The 14,935-nt window shown below is 45.0% G+C and overlaps 1 protein-coding gene across 2 annotated transcripts in view; it reads left to right on the plus strand.

The window, feature by feature from the left end:
- The first annotated feature begins 9,485 nt into the window (after positions 1–9,485).
- Sh3gl3 (SH3 domain containing GRB2 like 3, endophilin A3) overlaps positions 9,486–14,935 on the plus strand; it is a 135,133-nt gene continuing 129,683 nt past the window's right edge. The window contains exon 1 of one of the 2 annotated variants that reach the window (XM_034509362.2): positions 9,486–9,672. In XM_034509362.2, the coding sequence (XP_034365253.1) occupies positions 9,628–9,672 (45 nt within the window). In that variant the 5' untranslated portion in view covers positions 9,486–9,627. Of the gene's footprint in view, positions 9,673–9,812; positions 9,969–14,935 lie in introns of those variants that run through there. The other variant, XM_034509370.2, reaches the window with a different exon arrangement.

The raw sequence follows: 14,935 nt of genomic DNA on the forward strand, positions 1-14,935 counted from the left end.
ATGCTCCATTTATGTCTGAGACAAGAGCCTTTAAAAAAAATTGGACAGAAAGGGTGAGATGTTGGGAATTGGTTCTAATGTTTTGTCTTTTTGACTCCCAAAGCTGTACTTCCAGACTTGCTCCCAGCTGGCTTCAACTGATAATAAATAATTTACATACAGCCAATGGCTGGGCAGGGAGACAGTGGCGGGACTTTTAGATTGCATGGGCAAATGACCAAGGGAAAGAAGAAGAAGGAGAGAGAGAAAAATCCCCATGATGATGAAGCAGAAAGATGGAACTTAAAGGCCCTCCTCAGCATATAAGAATCCGGGAAAGTGGCCCCAGGGGCTACTTCCTCGATTGGGTCTGGGGTAGCAAAAATGAAATATATATTTTAAAAGATGTTAACTCAGAAATACTAGATGGGTGTGTTTGCTAGCCACAGGGAGGTTTAGAAGTGCCCAGCCATTGAACTAGTCAAGGCTTATCAAAATTAGCGCTCTCTCTCTTTCTCTCTCTCTCTCTCTCTCTCTCTCTCTCTCTCTCTCTCTCTCTCTGTGTGTGTGTGTGTGTGTGTTTCATTCATGAATCCAGAGCTCTTGGCAGGTGCAGCACATGCCCAGCCCACCAGGAGCCAAAGTGGATTAACTAATTCACTGTTATACCGTGGCTCTGGCATATTTAACATCTTGGGGTCTCTAAGTCAACTTCAGCTTCATACCTTCTTGTTCCAATGTCTGAGATCCACACATGATCTTCTGGGCTCCTTCAAAGGGCTTGGGTCATTTCTCCAGCTTTGCCCTTTGTAGCATTCCACTACACTTATGCTGCTGTTCTTGGTGGCCATCCCCTGGTACTGGCATCTCCAATGTGCTGAGGCCTTCTGCTGCAACTTGGCTTCACCAATAACCTCTCATAGGCTCTTTTCACAGTGCCAAACTTCAGTTTCTTTGCATGACCCCTTACTTCCTGGGCCTTCAACTGCAACTAAGGCTGAATCTTCACCAATGTCCTTCTCTGACATCTTACAGTGCCAACCGTCAGCTACTCTTCATGATGCCCTTAAAACTAGTACCACTTGGGTTGATTCTTACACATTACCAAGTCCTGCAGTATAAGGTACAACCTTGGCTATTTCTGGAACACAGCTTCTTTGTGCTCTCAGAAAACACTTCTCAGAAGATTTCACCCCAGTGATGCTAGTCTCTTTTTAATCACTGCCGATTTCTTAGCTCCAGCTAACCAGCATCAATTGTCTCAGTAGTCCTTTCTATTCTTGACATTAAAGCTAGAGCTACATGCCGAAGCTGCCTAGTTCTGCTGCTTGCTGAGGCTGGAACTTAGCCTCCTTTATTCTATTACTAGCTTTCTGTTTTCTAACTCCCTCACTGTCTAATCTTGGCTGTCCTGGAAGTGGCTCTGTAAATTGACCTTGAACTCTGCATGGCTTTGTATCCTGGGATTAAAGGTGTGTACCACCATACCTGGATTTAAGCTTTTCTTTACCTAGACCTTGCTCTGTTACAGTCTGGCCTTGAACTCAGAGATCTGCTTGGCTTTGTCTCAAGGTATTAAAACTGTGTATCACCATGCCTGGGCCTACAATTTTCATGGCCATTGTTCCTCAAGATTCAGATCAAAAGTCTGTGTCTTCTAGCTTCAAGTGTGCCCTCCATTTCTGGATTGTAGTACATTTCAGATGAAAAGTCCAAGCTATTTCTTGTTTAACTGAAAACACAAACAGTAAGCTTAGCTGGGTAGGATCTTGCAGAGATCACCACTACCTTAATCTCTATCTCTTTGAATACAGGATTCAGCTCCATTTTATTTCCTGGTGTTCCTTTATTACTTGAACCATACATATATTTTTTCTTTCTAAGCTTGCTCAAAAAATTCTTTATGAGACTTAACTAGAGAACAGAGTCTTTGTTGGGCTTTTTGGAGATTTCCTTTGTCAATGTAATTAATATAAATTGCTTTACCTTAGACACAGGTAGACTCTTCAGACAAGAACAAAAAGCATCCGCATTGTTCACCAAAATATTACAAAGACAGTCTCTTGGCCACATATTAAAATTCTTCTCCTCTGAAACCTCTAGAGCTAGGCTTCTGCAGTTTAAATCACCCTCAGCAACAAAGTCTTCCCTATTCCTACTAGGGTGGCCCATTAAGCCCCACTTAAAGCATTCCACTGTTTTCCAAATCCACATTCTTCCAAACAAAAGCATGGTCAGGCCTATCACAACCATACCCCACTCCTGGTACCAACTTCTCTCACACCAACAAGGCTGTACCTCCTAATACTGCTACTCTCTGGGCCAAGAATATACAAACCATCACAAGGGACATATGGGTTGTTTCCAGCTTAGCTATTATAAATAAGGCTGCTATGAACACAGTAGAGTAAATGTCTTTGTGGTATAGTGGAACATATTTTAGGTATATGCCCAGAAATGGTAAAGCTGGGTCTTTAGGTAGAGCTACTTCCAATTTTCTGAGCAACCACCAGACTGATTTCCAGAGTGGTTGTACCTGTTTGCAGTCCCACCAGCAATGGAGGACTGTTCCTCTCTCTTCACATCCTTGCCAGCATGTGCTGTCACTTGAGTTTTTGATCTTAGCCATTCTGATTGGTTTAAGGTGGAATCTCAGGGTAGTTTTGATTATCATTTCTCTGATGACTAAGGATTTTGTTTTAGTCAGGGCTTATATTCCTGCACAAAACATCATAACCAAGAAGCAAGTTGGGGAGGAAAGGGTTTATTCAGCTTACACTTCCACATTGCTGTTCATCACCAAAGGAAGTCAGGACTGGAACCCAAGCAGATCAGGAAGCAGGAGCTGGTGCAGAGGCCATGGAGGGATGTTACTTACTGGCTTGCTCAGCTTCCTTTCTTATAGAACCCAAGACTACCAGCCCAGGGATGGCACCACCAACAATGGGCCCTCCTTCCCTGATCATTAATTGAGAAAATGCCTTACAGCTGAATCTCATGGAGGTATTTCCTCAAGGGAGACTCCTTTTTCTGTGATAACTCCGGCTTGAATCAAGTTGACACACAAAATCAGCCACTACAATGTTGAACATTTCAAGAAACCAAGAACATGGTTTCTTGGCCATTAAGATCCCTCTGCTGAGAATTCTCTGTTTAGCTACATACCCCATTTTTAAGTTGGGTTATTTGGTCTTTTAGGAGTCTAGCTTCTTGAGTTCTTTATATATATTGGATATTAGCCCTCTATTGGATGTAGGGTTAGTGAAGATCTTTTCCCAATTGGTAGGTTGCTGTTGTGTCCTGTTGACAGTGTCCTTTGCCATACAGAAGCTTTGCAGTTTCATGAAGTCTCATTTGATCTCAGAGTCTGAGCCACTGATGCTCTGTTCAGTAAATTTCCCTGTCCCAATGTGTTTGAGGCTATTTCCCACTGACTATTCTATTAGATTCAGTGTATCTGGTATTATGTGGAGGTTCTTGATCAACTTGGACTTGAGCTTTGTACAAGGATATAAAAATGGATCATTTTGCATTCTTCTATAGGCAGACCACCAGTTAGACCAACACCATTTGTTGAAAATGCTGTCTTTTTTCCAATGTATGGTTTTGGCTTCTTTGTCAAAGATCAAGTGTCCATAGGTATGTGGGTTTATTTCTGGGTCTTAAATTTTTAAATTTTATTCCATTGATCTCCCTGTCTTTCTCTGTATCAATGCCATTTTTTTTTTAAATCACTATTGTTCTGTAGTACAGCTTGAGGCCAGGGATGGTGATTCCCCAGAAATTCTTTTATTATTGAGAATTGTTTTTGCTATCCTGGGTTTATTGTTTTTCCATATGAAGTTGAGAATTGCTCTTTCCATATCTGTGAAGAACTGTATTGGAATTTTGATGGTGATTGCATTGAATCTGTAGATTGCTTTTCATAAGACTGCCATTTTTACTATGTTAATCTTGCCAATTCATGGCCCTGGGATTTTATTTTTGGTTGGAAAAGTTTTTAATGACTGCTTCAATTTCCTTAGGAGGCATGGGACTGTTTAAATAGTTTACCTGACCTTGATTTAACTTTGATAAGTTTTACTGTAGCGAGATTTATTGGAAAAAAAATGGGCTCACGGTTCAGCTCCAGCTATCTCCCTGGCCGCCTCCATGTTCCCGCTCTAAGTTCCCATTCTAATGGAGGCACTGGCTTGCCAGGAGTGCCACCTCGGGCCCACAAAAAGTTGGCATGGCTATTGCCTCTGCTGGTCAGCTCCATGGAGTCCATGACTCTAAGCATGGCTCAAGGGCGAACTCTGCCACTCCCATACAGTAGGTATAACAATTCCCAGTACCCAGTAGAAATAAGACTCTTAATATTTAAGATTAAACAAATAGATTTATATATTAATACTCAATACACAAGATGCCCACACAATTAGAATTGTTAACCCAATTACCTAACCTTGATATTTATAACTACCTTAGACTGCTAGAAACACATGGACATCCGCAGCCATCTTCTTTTCTTCTCCTTCTCATAGGTACAGATGAGAGTGAAGATTCCCAACTTAAAGGGCCAATAAATATCTTCAACAAAATTATAGAAGAAAACTTCCCTAGTCTAAACATACAAGAAGCCTATAGAACGCCAAATAGACTAGACCAGAAAAGAAATACCTCCCGTCACATAATAATCAAAACACCAAGTGCACAAAACAAAGAAAGAATATTAAATGCAGTAAGGGAGAAAGGCCAAGTAACATATAAAGGGAGACCTATCAGAATTACACCAGACTTCTCACCAGATACTATAAAAGCTAGAAGATGCTGGACAGATGTCATACAGACCCTAAGAGAACACAAATGCCAGCCCAGGCTACTATACCCAGCAAAACTCTCAATTACCATAGATGGAGAAATCAAGATATTCCATGTCAAAACCAAATTTACACAATATCTTTCCACAAACCCAGCATTACAAAGGATAATAGCAGGAAAGCTCCAATACAAGGAGGGAAATTATACCCTAGAAAGAACAAGAAAGTAACCCTCTTCCAACAAATCCAAAAGAAGATAGTCACACAAAGATAACTTCACCTCTAATAACAAAAATAACAGGAGACAACAATCACTGTTCCTTAATATCTCTTAACATCAATGGACTCAATTCCCAAATTAAAAGACATAGGCTAATGGACTGGATACATAAACGGGACCCAGCATTTTTCTGCATACAGGAAACCCACCTCAGTACAAAGACAGACTCTACTTAGAGTAAAAGGCTGGAAAACAATTTTTCAAGCAAATGGTCCTAAGAAACAAGCTGGAGTAGCCATTCTAAAATCTCCAGCCTGAGAACACAAAGGCAGGGACTCATGGCTCCACCTGTATAGTAGTTGAGGGTGGCCTTGCCAGGCATCAGTGGAAGTAGACAGCCTTGGTACCTGAAAGTTTGGATTCTCTAGTGTTGGGGAATTTCAAGAGCAGGGAGGTGGGAATGAGAGGATGGTGGGAGCACACCCTCATAGTAATTGGAGGAGGAAAGATGGGGTAAGGGGTTAGGCATCAGTGGAAGTAGAGGGCCTTGGTGCCTGAAAATGTGGATTCCCAAGTGTTGGGGAATTTCAAGAGTAGGGAGGTGGGAATGAGAGGATAGTGGGAGCACACCCTCCTCGTAGTAATTGGAGGGGGGTAAGGGGTTAGGCATCAGTGGAAGTGGAGGGCCTTGGTGCCTGAAAGTTTGGATTTCCTAGTGTTGAGGAATTTGAGAGCAGGAAGGCGAAAATGGGAGGATGGTGGGAGCACACCCTCATAGAAACTCCCAGAATTATATGGATTAGACATGATAGAGGCAGGCTGCCAGAAGACTAGATTCCAGAATTCAAACAAACAATTATCTTGATACTAAGATTTGTTTTGAGAATTGTATATTGCAGAATAATAGCCTTGGTGTATCTACTCATCAGGCAAGCTAAGCAGACCTGCTCGAACCTCTGATGTCCTGGAATTCCAGCTGGATGCAGTGAAGACACAGTGTCAGAGGCTTATCAATTTATTCTTCCCCCAACCCCTCTTCTAATATCTCAACACCCATAATCAGTTTGAAGAAGTTAATGAAGAGTCAGCGCCCCTATTCCCTGGGCTTGGGGCCTGAGGTGGTTAATATTGGGCTGTCTTTCTAGGGAAAAGTAGTGGTTTTGGTGGATCAGGGAGGATTAGCTAGAATTTATTGCATAGCCATGACTTACTGGTAGAATTTTATATATATATATATATATATATATATATATATATATATATATATATTTAATATTTCACAACCTTAGTTAGGATGCTTTCTTCCCTCCCCATCTCTTCTACCCAGGATCCACTGAGGTTACCTCCCTGCCCCTAGATAGATGTAAGTCCACACAACCAAACACAAGAGCTGTCAGCACCCACAGATTCTAAAGCTGGTGCACAGAAAAAAATACAGAAATGTGGATGCAACTAACACAGCATTCTGTGCACCAGGGAGGAGTCATGGACCATGGGAAAGATGCCTAAGGAGACACTGAAGCATATAGCATATTATGGGCCATCTCCCCCAGGTGCCATAACCCTAGTAAGTGTCCAAACATCTTCCAGTTCATAGGAGTGCTTTTCTATATCTCAAGACTCAGAATTCTGAGTGTCCATCAGAAAGACAGTTCTCTCATGCAGACTCTCAAATAGTCAAAGGCACTTGTGTGCCTCTTCTCTGAACAGAGTAACCATAGGCATGTTTGTGGCTGATGGGTGATGATTATGTGAAGGGAAAGCCTTGAAATGGCCAAGGTAGCTTAAGCCAGTGTGAGTTTGGGATCTCTTCCAAGCTAGAACACATTCTCCTGTTACAGATCAACTGAAAAAGCTGTATCCTAGAAAATTGGAATCATACCTTTCAGTCTTTTTCTTCTTCCTCCTCTTCCCCTCCTCTTCTTCCCCTTCTCATCCTCTTCCCCCTCCTCTTCCTCTCCCTTCTCATCCTCTTTCCCCTCCTCTCCTCCTCTCCTCCTCTCTTCCTCTTCTCCTTCTCATAACACAGGGTCTCATTATGTAGTTCTGGCTGCCCTAGAACTCAGTCTGTAGACTAGGTTGGTTTTGAATCTACAAATATCTGCTTACCTCTGTCTCCCCAGTGTTAAGATTAAAGGTATGAGCCACTACTCCTGGTTTGAATCACACAATTTCAAACCTCTGCCATACATATGTAAAGTGTAAAGATCTTCACAAATACTATTTGATCATAGTAGCAAAAATCTAACATACATTGAATTACAAGCTCTTAATAACTCAAAAGTAGTTTAAAATTGTTTTTTGAATAACATTTGGACAAAAGAGAAACAAAAGAATGCCTAAAATTGTTTTTATAAAACAAGTAGAACATCCATGTTGTTTATATAAAGACAAGGCACAAAACCCAAGCCATTGTTAGTTCAATATCTGCTTATTATAAAATAAACAAAGAATAAAATGAGTAAACCATGTAAATGCTTTTATAAGGGAAGGATCCCTGAGTTTAAAAATGATAAGAAACAATCTGCAAATCTGCATTTGAATAAACCAAGAAGAGAGACTGCCACAATTGCCAACGCAAGGACATCCAAATATGATATTGCAATGGTGAGTTCTCCTTGTCAACTTGGCAGGATTTGGAGTCACCAAGTAGATCCACTTCTGGATGTGTCCATGAAAGAGAGCTTTAACAAGAGGGAAAACCTCCCTGAATGGCTGCCACTATCTCATGGCTGGGGCTCAAGATGAAAAGAAAGGGATGAAGGAGATAATAAGTTGGGTCCAGTGTGAATCTCTCCATGCTCGATGGCTGTTGATGCAGTGTGACCAGCTGCCTCATGGTCCCCATGTTCCCGGGGTCCTCACTGGAATCTGTCCCACTCTCCAGGATGGAATGGTCCCTTCAAATTGTGATTTCTCCCTCAAATTAGAACAAAACAAAATGAAACCTGCACAAACCCAATAAAACTATTGGCCATGGGGAAAAAATGCCAATTACCAGCTTTGAAAATAACTTGAATCCTCAGGGGGCACAAGTTGAGGCTGTGTAGTTTAAACTTCTGCTGGGCACAGAGGAGGTCAGTGGCTGAGCGTCCCTATCCAGCCATGGACTAGTTCAGGACAAGGAAGACCATTTTGACCAAAACATGGTTAGTGGGGATGGGACAGCGGTGGAGACTGGGCATTTTGCTGTACTATTCTGACCCAGGGGTCACCACCATTATACCTCCTACCTCTGTCTAGTGCAAGCAAGCCCTTGGCTAGCTAGGACCAAGAGTGTTGAGTCACATTCAGTAACCTTGTCCCATGGTGCTTATTAAGATGTCCACATCTTCTCCCATATCAGAGGCAGGACACTGTTGATGCCACACTTTCCCAGCCATTGTGAGCAAACCTAAGCACAGAGAACTGTAGGTACGCACCCTGTCACACTAGGGTAAAGCTATGAGGAGTCAGGCAGGGCTGGGAGCCAGGAGCTGAGGGTTCTGGAGAAATGCTAGAGCCAAATGGAAGCCTGGATACAGATGTGAACTGCAACTGTTCAGGACAACCGGAGTGTTGATGACTTCAGATCCAGTGTTGGGAAAGGTCCTCAGAATGTCATTTCTTTTAGGTAAAGACTGAAAGCTGGATGGTGTTTGTGTTGGTGTGAAGCATTGCTGAAGTGGATTGAAGGCATTAGGAGCCATAGGGCCTTTGAAAGGCCAGATTCAGGGAAAACAGTAGACTTGGTGACACATGGATTGATGCCAAGCTCCGTTTCTGTGACTTGGTATACTGTTCAGTAAGGATCTCTAGACCTCGTGGAAAGGATCTTGTGTATCAGACTCTCCTGAAGACCAGTCTGAACAATTCTCTGGTAAGTAGTGGAATAGAAGACTCTGTTTCTGGTATCTTGTAGATTGGTTCTTGGTGTAGCTGATAAGAGGCTCAGCTCACCTATGAGACTAGTCTGAGTTTATTAAGTAAATTGCCAGGTAACTCTCCCAGGGAGCCACAAACCGCTCAGGCCGACTGTGCCTAAAGAACATACCTAACTTCCCATAAGCAGGTTTTTCCTACACAGTTCCTACAGGTTTAACTACAGTTCCCGGTTTCTGTAATGTTTCTCTCCTTGAGATGCACATTCCAGCTCACAACACAGGACTATCTAAAACTCATAGAGTGGGGGTTCGGGGAAGGGAGATCTTGCTACCAGTGAGTAAAAGCAGGTTTTCCACCAAGTCCCTGAAGAGCAGAGAGACCTCGCGTCCAGAACAATCGCAGAGCCAGCTGCATCCCAAGCCAAAAGAAGTCCTGAGAGGCTCTCTGCATCCCAGGGACACCCAAGGCCAGCCCTTCCACTGGTCCTCATCTTGGCTCAAGAGCTCCTGGTCGCCACGCAACAATGAAGCGTGGGCGGTCCTAACAGCTTCATTTGCATGCTGCCGAGACTCGACCAATGGGCTGCGTTGGGGCCTCGAAACACCGTGTTGCTATCTGCGCGCGCGCGTGTGCCAGTGTGACAGCGCCGTGGCCGTGGCCGTGGGGCGCGCGGGGACCGCCCGGGGTGCCCGCTCCGCTCAGCGTCGCGGCCGCGTGGCCCGGCGGAGCCCCGAGACCACCCCCGGGCGGGGCGCCGCCGCGATGTCGGTGGCTGGGCTCAAGAAGCAGTTCCACAAAGCCAGCCAGGTAGGCAGGCGCGCGCGAGGGGTTTCTGGAGGCGGCGTCCCCAAGGGGTTGCGGGCCATGGACTCAGGGTCTTCATCGGCCTCCTTCGGGTTGGCTTTCTGGTCGCCTAGGAAGGCGCGGGGGCGGGTAGCGGTCGCGCGCTCTGAGCTGCGCGTGTTGCTGCCTCCTCCCCCGAGTCTCGGGTCTCCCGCGGCGCCCTGGCCGTTGTAAATCTTAGCAGTTCGGCTGGCAAGGAATCGGAGGTTGTGGGCTTGGAGATGAGCGCCCAGAGGAGAGCCTTCGGGACCAAGATAGGGGTAGGCCTCCTTCCTGCCCGGGAATCTCCAGTCTGTCCGTTGGGACCACCCGACCGCCCCCCTCCCCCAGGACCCTATACTTGTCCCCTGGCTGGGGCCGGGCAGTCTCTGCTTTGGCTTTCCCGGGGTTGGGGGCCCATCGCTGTGGTCCTTCCCTCGCCCGTCGTCTTCTCTGGGTTGGTTCGAGGTTGGCACCAGACTCCTGCTCGCAAAGAGACAGTGTGACGCGAGGAGACCAAAACACACACGTAAACAAACCGTGCTAGACACACCTCCGCGGAAGAGAATGGCAGGTGACTTAGTGGGGGCTTCATGGGAAGCTTCCAGGCGGTGAAGACAGGGCATTTGGGGAATTCAGCTTGAGAAAGAAAGGATCGTGGCTATGGACTGTAGCAGGAGGAGGGCTTTCTGAGCAGAGGAAGCTGGAAACAGGGACACAGGAAAGTGTGTGTGTGTGTGTGTGTGTGTGTGTGTGTGTGTGTGTGTGTGTGTGTCATAAGCAAATTTGCTTTCTAACCCTGTACTCTATCAGCAGTGGTAAAGCCCATGTTGTAAAACCTGTTCACCATCACCTGCGGAATTGTTGCCCTGCCCGCATTTCCTTCCCAGCCTCAGTTTTGCTAACCCAGGTGGACAGATTGATTGCATCTGGAGCACAAATCCGTGGCGATCCCTCACTCCTGCCTTCCCCTCAAATCGATCTTGAGATTGCAGCTGGCCTTAGAAAATTCTTTTTTTCTATTCCAGGCGGAAAGACACTGCTAGTCCCTCAGTCACAGCTGGTCCACAGGGAAACTAAGTGATGGCTGTTCTCAGTAGGGGACATAGGGCGGACAGTGATGCTATTCAGGGTGATAGAAATCCTGGAGGAGGGGCATGCTGGGTGAGAGCAGAGATGGCCGATTCCCTGTAGGGTCTCTAGTACTTACAAAAGTCTGTTGGATATTTCAGTTGTCATTGGCCTTTGCGCTATTGGCATATCCTACTCTGGAGTCTGCAAGTAGTGATTTGGGGGAAATTCCAATTAAAATGGACATTTTAAAATGGGAGAGCTGAGGCTAGTAGAGACACACACACTAGTATATAAAGAGAAACTCTAGGGGGCGCGTCATGCACAAATGGCACTGGCCACACTTGGACAGTGCTTAGCCCAGTGCTTGCTGAGCCGTGAGTACTTCATAAATGTATGTGTAATAACTGAACAATAGTGAGGTTCAGAAGGAATAACTGCTACCACAAGATCACGGGGGTGGGGCTGGGGGAAGGGAGTGGAGTCATATAGATGGTGGGTAAGCTGTCAGCATCGACTTCTTTAGTAATGCTAGAGCAGCCAGCCAGGAGTCCCAGAGCCTCAGTGGGCAAGGCCGGCTTGAGTAACTGCTGGCCATGCTTGTGACATTGTCTTCCTTAGCCCCAGCAGGAAATGAGGCCCTTTGTTTTTCACACACACACACACACACACACACACACACACACACACACACACACTGCTTCTTGGATATGGACTGTATAGGAGTAGTCTTGTGATCACCCAGACTGAGTCCTTAGGTGCTTCAAGATGACTTCTGATCATGGAGCGGAGTGGGTGATCAAAGTCCTTGGATGTTATTAGAGTTGTGGAATTGTACTGTGACAGGAGGCTTGGTTCTATTCTTTATAATCAATCAAATCAAACTAACAGAAGACCTTCCAGGGATCATCATTGTCCTTGGGGCGGGTGTGTTCCTACCTAGGCTCCAAACCTTTCCTTTCTGTCTCTGAGATCATTCGTACTTCGTTTGAAAAGAGAGAAAAACAGACTCTCTCTGGACTTAAAAACACTGTGTGGTTCAAGTATCTGACAGATAAGTTTCAAACTTGTTTTAGATGTTTCTGTTCTCACTCTTCTCTCCCCCAACATCCCAGTCTTATATAGCCCAGTCTAGCCTCAGACCGAGTACACAGCCAAGCATGATTATAAGCATCTGAGACCCCACTTCTACCCCTCCAGGGCAGGGAGACAGGAGGGAGCACTGTGCACAGTTTTTGCTGTGCTGAGGACTGAACACAAGGCTTCATGCATGCTTCTCAGGCACTCTCCTGTCTGAGCCGCATCCCCACCCTCAGACTGCTTGGAGTCTTCCTTAGAAATTATGCAGTGCAACCAGCTTGGAGTAGGTTTTGTTTAATTTAATACAAGGGAGCAGAGTAATAAAAAATGCCAGATGTTCTTCAGCATTTTCACAGCGGGCTTTAATTCACTTGGAGCTTTCCCGGGCAGGGAAAGGGAGTCCCGAATGACATCAGTGGCTAATAATTCCCAGGGATTCAAGGCTGGCTCCTTGCCACGATCAGTTCTGCAACCTTGGAAACGTGACCTAATCCAACTGGGCCTCCTTGGCTTTCTCTCTGTACGATGAACGAGAGGATTCAGAGGTCAGGTCCCTATGATAAACTTGATTCTGCAGTGTCTGAGAAACACTGAGTATGCTTAAAAAAAAAACCATTGGATTGTGTGCTTTTAATTTTTAAAAGGTGTGTGTGTGTGTGTGTGAGAGAGAGAGAGAGAGAGAGAGAGAGAGAGAGAGACAGAGAGAGAAAGAGAGAGAGAGAGAGAGACAGAGAGAGAGAGCGAGAGAGAGAGAGCACGAGCGCTGTGTAGTGTATGGGTGCCTGAGGAGGCCAGAAGGGAGCATTGGATCCCCTGGAGCTAGTAGGGTTCTAGGTGGTTGTGACCCACCCACTGTGAGTACTGAGAACTGAGCACTGTCCTTACGGCATCCCTGCACTGGAAGAGAAATGAGTTTTTAATCATAGAACCATCTCTCCAGTCCCTTGATTGTACACTTTAAATAAGCTTCGTAGTATGTGAGTTGGAAGCGTGCGCTCGCGCACACACACACACACACACAAACACACACACACACATGCATACACAAACCCACACATGCACATACAAGCGCGCATACACTCACACATAAAAGAGAGAGGAAAGACCATCCATCCGTCCGTCTATCTAGATTGTGTGTGTGTGTATCTCAGTTCTGAAATTCTTAAATAATTTACTTAAAATGTTTCAGAGAAAGGTGAAGACAATAGGGACCTTTTACGAGTAAGGGAGTCTGGACCACGGCAGGGTAAAATGACTGAATGCCCTGGTTAACTGCCCCTGCTTTCCTAATCCTTTCCCTGTTATTGAGGAACAGAGCCCTTTGCTTCCCAGACGAGCTGTCAGCCCTGGAGATGATGCCTCATTGTGCCAGCTTTCTTGAGTTTGTCACTAAACACTTTTAAAACTCTTTACCAAAGTTTGAAATAGAACCAGTTGTTCTTGTGCAGGGATGTGAGTAGAGCTGGTGGAAGGAAATGCAAAGTGCTCAGAGCTGCCACTGTGGCTTCTTGCTAAGTACAACACAGGAGCAATAAAGATACTCTCTGGTAATGCATCTGTGCGGTCACTCACTGAATCACATTGGCTGTGTTTTATTTCATAGTACTCTTGACACAGTCACTGGTGACGAGGGAAGCCCAGACCCTACTGTTAATGGGTGCTCAGGACTGGATGCTGTACTTACAGACATACTCTTTTCATTTCAGGATCTTCTGACCTCCTAGGGGCTTGAGTCATATTCCCTTGAAAGTCCAGGAACCAGTATCATTTTTTCTCTCTTCCTCTTCTGAGCCTTGTAGGCCCCATGTTGAATTTACTTCTTTGTGCTTTTATGCGACATGACCTGACAATGTTTTAGGAGATGAGGAAGCCTTTAAGTTAGCTTTAAGTTTGGTAACTCATTCTTTCTCTTTTAATGCATCAAGTTTAAAAAGGCTGAGTGTCCATAGGGGTCCTGACAACCCCCCTGCAGATGCTGCCTGTGAGGCAGACATTGCCTGTGAGGCTTCCTAATGGCTGTGGGCAAATGCTTCAGAGGAAGATGGCCCTGGTAAGTGATGAGATTTTCTAGGGAGACAATGTCTTTTGTTTCACTTTCTCATTAGAGAAAAAGATAAAAATGCACTTTGCAGAATCCATAATGATTTATTTTTTTCTCTTAGATGCATTGGAAAATATATTAAAGATAAAACATTCTTGCTGCCATTTTACACAGACTGCTTGACAAATTAATCCATAAATCTGAGCACTTTGGTTTAAAAGTCAAGATCCTAGAGTAGCTGTCCAAACCAAACTGATTAGTTGGTTTTAATGAGTGAAAGATCCAATATACCTCAAACATTTTTTACATTTTCTTCTATAAAGTAAAAATATAGCCCAGGGTGTCCTTTAGGATTTAACTTTAAAGCACACTGGAAATCAGAGTTTCTCCCTGGTTAGATGAACTTTTTAGCTTCATTAAGTATATTGAATGTAATTGTATTTTCCAACACTAAGTATGTGGAGGGCTGTGTGCCCTGTGTACTGGGGACATGATGACCCAGAAACTAAAGTCGTTAGTAAACAGAATGGATACAATACTTTATTCAGCTAAGCAACAGGTAAACGGATTGTGGGTGTTGGAACTGAGCAGAGAGTGGGCATTAGATTCTGTGGGCTGGGAGGGGTTCGTCCTGAAGCTGCTGTTAGACTCCTGCTGTTCCGGTGCCTCTCTGAAGCAGCCTCTCCTTGGCCCCTTCCTTTGTAGTAGCTCAGCGCATCACAGGCAGACTGCTGCACCTGCAGGCCTCCAGTCCACTCATGATGGTGTCTTTTATCCAGCTCCTGCTTCTCTTTCCTTTTTCAGACAGTTGCATGTAGCCCAATGTGGTCCCTAATTCTTTATAAAGGTGAGGATGACCTTGAACTTCTGACCCTCACCTCCACAGTGCTGGGGTTATAGGCCTTCGACATCTCGAATGGTCCCAGGAGACCCCTCTCTTCAGTGGTGACTCTTGTTGCTTTCTGCCAGTCGGTAGCAGAGCTGTGGCTGTTTCTGGCTCTATGACTTGGGTCGTCCGTGGTGAATCTGATATGTGAGTCACAGTTCCTCATCCGT

Source organism: Arvicanthis niloticus, chromosome 1, assembly GCF_011762505.2.
Source record: "Arvicanthis niloticus isolate mArvNil1 chromosome 1, mArvNil1.pat.X, whole genome shotgun sequence".
NCBI classification, from domain to species: Eukaryota; Metazoa; Chordata; class Mammalia; order Rodentia; family Muridae; genus Arvicanthis; species Arvicanthis niloticus.